General features: G+C 58.5%; 1 protein-coding gene across 1 annotated transcript; it reads right to left on the bottom strand.

Moving 5' to 3' along the window:
* Positions 1-1,703: 1,703 nt before the first annotated feature.
* On the bottom strand, positions 1,704-6,614 carry LMXM_20_0705 (conserved hypothetical protein; the record flags this gene model as incomplete). The annotated part of the gene is made up of 1 exon (XM_003875089.1): positions 1,704-6,614. One exon carries the CDS (start codon positions 6,612-6,614, stop codon positions 1,704-1,706), a length of 4,911 nt encoding a protein of 1,636 aa, XP_003875138.1.
* Positions 6,615-6,985: the final 371 nt, after the last annotated feature.

The raw sequence follows: 6,985 nt of genomic DNA, 5'->3' as shown, positions 1-6,985 counted from the left end.
GGTTCAAGGCTGTCGTCGTCATTTTTTTTATCTGTATATATATATATTTATATTTATACTCTGTTGCTACTTTCACAGCTCGACATCGAACAGACCAGTCCTCACAAGCGGGCACACATAAATATAAATACATATATAGGCATCTCTATCTTCCCCTCTCTCTATATACGTGGATATAGATGTAGTGGGACAATGCGGAGATGAAGGGGGACAAAAAAAGAAGAAAAAGGGAAGAGAGAAGCAGACAAGTTATACGATTAGCGCCATCATCGACGATAACGGTGCTGACGCAGAGGATCGGGTAGCGACATCCACACCCTGCCACACACACACACACACACACGCGTACACAACCAGTCAGTCAGGCCAAGATGGTGGGGTGTGGGTGGTGGAGCGAAGGCAGGTGGTGAAAGGAGAGGAAGACAACAACAATAACAACGACAAAAAAGCAATATTCAGTGCGAAGAACAGAAGAAAAAAAAGAAAAGAGGTAACACGTTTTGATAGTGCCATGAAACGAAGGCAGGGAGGGAGGGAGAGGGAACAAGCCCCTCTCCCGCCCCCGCCCCCTCTCCCGCCCCCCAAATCGGGTGTGCAGCTGAGGTCTGCAACAACACAGCAGCTGCATGCGAGTCACAGAACAAAAAAAACGAATATATGCCATATAGAAACAGTCCACACATACACACAGAGACACACACACACACACACAGAGGGGGGAAACGATAAAATCCAAAAAGAAAACCCAATCGCGGAGGGCAGAAGAGGAGGAGCAGCACAGCTACGTAATCCTCATACAAATAAAAAGCGGCGGCAAAGTGAGAGTGCGCGAGAGAGACCGAAAACACGAAACTGGGGAGAAAAATACATTCATCATCATAATAAATAAATAAATACATAAAGAGATGGCCAACGTTTAGGGCGAAAGCAACGAAAACAGCAACAAGAGAGACGAGGAGAGTTTGCATTTTATTCATTGAAAGGCGTCGATATATAAAAATAAATATATGTTTGAATAAATATATATATGAGTATATAAATATATATATGTGAATATATAAATATATATGAATATATATATATATATACAGAGAACGGAAAAAAAATCAAAAGACAAAAAGGGGTAAAGGCGCACAGGATGAGACAAGGAGCGAAGAACACCGTGAATACACAAGCGGAAGACAGAGGGAGGGAGGGAGAGATGGAGGTACAGCTCCGTCTACGGCACTCGTCCCCTTTCTCCCCTCTCCGTCCCTCCCAGTTCCACTCCAGTCTCCTCTCCTCATCATCCGGCTCTTCTTCGCTTACTTGTGCGCATACATGCATCATGAGCCGCACCTGCGCGTGCTTGCAACTGCGGGGGGAGGGGCGCATGAACTGATAAAGTGAATCCTGTAAGAGAAACAGTGTACAGCGTAGACTTGACGAAGAGAAGCATGAAAATGGCCACCGCAGACACACACACACACACACACACACACGCAAACGACAGACAAGGAGGTTGACACAAATAGACCGACAAGATCATGCCTCTCACACACCGCACACATGCACACACAGACATACACAAAAAAAGACGTGCCCTCGTGGCGAGGGAAAAGGAGGAAGAGGGAGGCGGCCGCTTCTTGTCTGCAGCCATACGGGGCGGGCGGGAGGGGACGCGAATTAGAGAGCGCAGCACTTGGCACTTACCCTCTGCAGTACTACGAGAAGTCGTTACCAGCCTGGAAAGGGTTGTTGCCGTTGTTGTTGCTGTACGCCGGTGCGCGACTATTCGCGAAGGCACCTGCAAGGTTGCCGGGGCTGCTGGGGAAAAAGCGGTACTGACTGCCCCAGCTGGCACTAGGCTGCACGGAGAGCCGCGCCACCGGCCGCCCATCGAGGCCGGCCGTGCTCATCATAGCTTGACCGTGTGGCATCATGGGTATCGGCTGCTGCTGCAGCTGCTGTGGCGGTGGCGGCTGAGGCATAGCCGGATACGGCATGAACCCATCGCCACCGTGCGGGAACGGTTGGCCATTCGGGTAGGTGACCGCCAACCCGCCAGGCGTCGTTGATGGCTGCACAAGGAGGGGCACGCCGTTGGCCATGGTGTAATAGAGTGGCTTGTCCGATGGCGGTGCCGCCGCTGGCAACGGCGAGGTAGTGGTTAGCTGCGGCTGAGGCTGCGGTGGGTGTGCTGGCAACTGAAGGACGTACACAGGAAAGACACCACCGGGTTGAAAGGACGGTGCTGGGACGGGCTTGGGCGGCTCTGCGACAGTAGGGAAGGTCAGCTGCCGCGCAGCGGCAGTGGACGACATCGCGGCATCGCTCGGCTGCGGCTGCGGGGCAGCGGCCAGTAGCATGTTCATGATTGACATATCTATGTTCTTTGTCGGCGTGGGCTGTGGTAGCTGATGGGCCGCGTTAGCGACAAACATGTCTCGGCCTGCCACCAGTCGGGCAACACGGTGTGCGCCAAGCTCTTCCACATTGCTTGCGGTTCCACCGCTAGGGGCGTTGTTGCTGTTGCCGCCAGCAGGCTCCTCCGTCGCGTCGTCATCACCGACGTCCAGCAGCTCTGTGCTGCGCAGCAGGAACTGCGTTGTGTCGTCTCTCGCGTCATCATTGCTTTCCCACCCTGTTCCGCCCTGCAGCGACCACGGCATCACGCTCCGTAGCACAGCCGCCTTCGGCGCTGTCACTTGGTCGGTGGCTTTGCTCTCATCCGGGGCCTTGGTGGAATGCGGGTCGCTGCTGCTTCGAGCCGCCTGCTGCGTCGCCGACCCGTTGCACTGGCTGGCCGCGAAACAGTTGCCTGCGGCGCCGACGTCGCCACGATTCGTGCCGACGCAGCCGTGAGGAAACGGTGCAGCCGCTGCGAGCGTTGCCGTCGCGCCGTTGCCGTGTGTGGTGCTGGAAGTCGCGGACTTCGCTGGCTCCGACGAGCGCGGCACCTCGCCATTCTTGCCGTTCGCCCAAGGCGCCTTTGCGTCAGGCAGCGGCCGACTGGCTGCGGCACTTTTGGCGGCGTCCATGATCAGACCGTGCTGAGCGTCGCTGTTGCCGGGGCTTTGAAGGCGCAGCTGCGGTAACGCGGCCACATCAGCCCTGAGTGGCGAGTTGCTCACCTGCTCGCCTGACATCGGCGACGACTGTGGGGATGAGGCTAAGGCGCACGTACCTGCAGCAGGGGGATTGACATTGTGGGAAGCGGCGTGATAGGTGGGCGGCGCCGGCTTATACGACATCGACGATGTCGCTGCCGCGTACGCGAAGCCTGACGGGCTTCCCATGACCTCTCCCTGCTGCTGGCCTGGCAGTGCGCAGTTCATGTGACTGGACGCGGGAGGCGGCGGCATCTGAGCGTTGCTAGGCTGCATTGCCGGCCAAACCACCACACCGTGCGCGAGGCTGCTTCCAACGCGTGAATGGCCGCTGCTGTGGTCAGACTTGGACTTGTGAGGATCGGGGACCGTGTTCATGATGTTGATACGCTGCTGCTGCTGTGGTGGCAGTGTGTTGTACCCGCTCGCCATCTCCATGAGGTAGCCAGGGACAGAAGGAGAGCCGCAGTATGGCACCGCTTCGCCGGGTCTGCCGCTGTTGCTGTTGCCCATATATACCTGCGGTTGCATGAAGGGCGTCGGCGCGTACGTGCCGTTGCCGCTGTTGCCGTTCGCGGTGTGAGGCGGGTAATTTACGTAGGGCCCGTTATTCGAATAGCCCGCGCCGCCGCCAGCCATGTCGCCACCGACTCCGCGGCCGTATCGTTCGCTGATGTTGCCGTTGCCGCTCACGTTTTGGAGGCCCATGCCCACGTCGTTGTTGGAGCTGAAAACGCTATGGTGGCCCATGCGACTACCATTCGCGCCCCCCGACCGCGGCGCCGCTCCACGCGAGGCGATCGCGAGGCCGCTTCCGCTGCCGCTGTTGGCGCTGTGCAGGCTGCTGGAGATGGTGCTGGCCTGTCCCGCGTGCGCCGCCAGTGACGTGCTGCCACAGGAGAACGATGTCGCGTTGTTACCTACTGCGGCCTTGGTGCTGCCGGAGCGCTCTTCCTTTGCGTTCGCCGCCGCTGCCGATGACCCGTTGCCCGCCGTGAAGGCGCGCACGCCGATCAGCATGGTACCGTAGCGGCTCTGATACAGGCCGTACTTGCGTCCGTCCTGGTTGACGTACAAGGGTCGCTGCATCCAATACTCTGCCGACAGCGCGCGCGCTTCTTCTGTCTCCGCCTGTAAGGCACGCACGTGCTCGAGAAGCCGTGCCGTGTGCTTGCCGAGGTATTGACCGGCCTGGTCGACGTCCGTTTTGCGCCAGTGGGCAATGAGCATGTCTTTGTTCTGCAGCACGTGTCGCAGCTGCTCACATTCGTCCTTGAGCTTGTACTTGACCCAGGCACCGCTGGGGAGGAGTGTCGGGCAGTGAAAGAAGGAGCTAGCCCACATGGTTGCCTGGCACACATGCTGCGGATCGAGCTTGATAAGCACGGCAGAGGATGGCGGGAGCTGGGGTTGTGAGGGTCGCGCCGTGCTCACCGGCTTCTCGTCGTCCGCCGTGGGGTGGGGAATGCCCGTGCTGGACCGTGCTTCCTCACTAGCGGTGGAGCTGAGCGTTGTTGCCACCGTCTTGGCGGACTCCGCGGGCTTAAAGGAAGGCGTCTCCACCAGCGCCGGCAGCTCGACCAGCTCCATTGTGATGAGGCTCGGATCAAGCAGAATTTGGCAACACAGGAACGCAAAGTTCTCCGTCAGCGATTTCAAGGCTGAGTAGTTGTTGCTTGCTGTTTCGATGACCACGCGGCCTTGCTGCATGCGACGACACAGAGCAAGCGTGATGGCGTCTTCGTCCGACTGGCTAAGTGGAAGCGGGCCTAAGACGGGCGGGGACGACATTGCTGCATTAGCCCCAAGCGATTCGCCACAGCCGTCCATTAGCGGTGGGCACGTGCCCTCTGACCCGGACCCGGGCCCCAATGAGTTGTGGGAGACGCCTAGCACACCGCCCGCGGGCACGCCGCTGGCGCTCTGTTGCGGATACAGCAGTACATGTCCGCTTCCAGCGCCAGACGCGCTGTGCGTGCCGCCCATCGATGACGGTCGATCGTTCGGCAACGACCGCAAGTGAGGGGACGAGGATTCCCCAGCGACGCCATTGCAGAGCCCCATCGTGGAGTTCTGAAACTTTCCGCCGCCGGGGAAGTTGCCGAGTGCAGGGCGACCGCAGCTGCTAAGGGATGAGGCGTGTGGGCGCTGCGACGCTTCATTGGAGGCGGCGTTGACGTACTGGGTAGGCGTGTAAATGCCGGATGGTATACTGGGCAGCGGGACCTCCAACAGAGGATCGAAGAACGGCTGCTGCTGCTCCGCCCTAGGTGGGAGTGCCAACAGTTTTTGCAGGTAGCGCACCATCTGCGGGTCGACGTTGTGCTTATGCTCACTCTGCTCCTGCAGAAGCTGGCTCAGTTTTGCCTGCAGAGCATGTCGACGCCCAATCGTGTGAAACTGCTGCCGGAGCATCACTGCCGCAAGCACGAGCACGCGCTCGAGGGTGCGGTCACCGGCGGACGTGAGGATGGCCGTGTTGAGAAACATGATCGACCCTGATGCGCTGTCAGCCTCGTCGGCGTGCTGCCGCTGCTTCTCCAACTCGTTTGGAAACCGCTTCACAACCTTGAAGGCGTCCTGCATCTCACGTGTCATGAGCCCAAAGTAACCAATTATGTTGATCACGCGCCCATCCAACGCAAGGGCGCCCTCACGCTCCTTGCCATCCGGGTAGGCGAGGCAGAGAGCACACGGCACAGGCATAAAAGACTTCGTGCTGGACGTGCCTGGCGTCGCTGCTGTGCCGGAGAAGATAGGGTCGGCTGAGATCAGCTCGTCGTTCGTATCGAAGAGCGTCGCGTCTACGAGGTCGAGGAAGCGGTCCAGGTCCGCCTCGGTGAAGTTGTTGTCCGGCATGATACTCCAGTAGTTTCTGAACAGGCGTTCCGTCGCACAAGAGTCATTTGCGCTGCTGCCGTCTTGCTGGTGCACCGGGGGGTTTGAGCCGCTTCTCTCGCTGTCCGAGGCGCCTGTGAGGCTGTCGGTACGGCTCTTCTCCGGCGTTGCGGCACCGCTGTTCTCGTTGACGTTGTGGTCCGCGGCGGCTGCCACACCAGTTGCTGCTGACGTTGAGGCATCCTTTGCAACACGCGCCGTGGACGACAGGCTTGCTGTCTCTGCAGAGGTGGCGCGCGTTTCGCTGCTGCCACTGCTCTTATGATGGGTGCTGTTCTCCTGGCGCGACAGGCTCTGCAGAATATTCTGCGCGTCACGGGCGTTGGCATACAGGACCGCAGGATCGCGGCGCATGAGTAATAGCTGTTGCCGCAGCTGTTGACGCATGTGGCTGCGCGAGCCTGCGTGCAAAAGAAGTGATGGTGGCTGCTGCTGTGGCTTACGACCAGCGGTGATCGCACGCTGCAGGGGGGCAATGTGAACGCTAACATCGACATCCACTGGGGCGGTGGTGGCGTCTGTGTCCTTACCAAAGTAGTACTTGGTCAGCGGCACCATACCCACCTCGTAGCTCCCGCGGAAGTACGAGAATAGCGAGGTGCACTCGCGCGACGGAACTGCGCCCATGGTTGATGCTAGAGTGGAACGATGAATGGAGGGGTGTCGGTGACGTGGCACCCTTTGAACAAGACGCGGAGGAAGACGGAGAAAGCGGGAGCAGCGCTCAAACACACACGCACACACACACAACGAAAAAAAAAACGAAAAAAAGGAAGCGTACACGCGCTAACGCGATTACGTACCGGAAAAGAGAACAGCAAAGGAGAGACACCTCACCCGGGAGGCCAGATGCGCCTTTTCTTTTTCTTTGCTTTCCCCTTGCAGTTACTTCCCTTACCCTCCTCCTTGTCAATGCTTACCGGAGGCCTGTATGCGCGCGAGCTTCGCCGCACACGGTTTGTAAGAGAAGGCAGCTACAGACACAGACGAACACACAC

The sequence above is a fragment of the Leishmania mexicana genome, chromosome 20 (assembly GCF_000234665.1).
Source record: "Leishmania mexicana MHOM/GT/2001/U1103 complete genome, chromosome 20".
NCBI classification, from domain to species: Eukaryota; Euglenozoa; class Kinetoplastea; order Trypanosomatida; family Trypanosomatidae; genus Leishmania; species Leishmania mexicana.
This window is presented reverse-complemented; position numbering and strand designations above follow the sequence as displayed.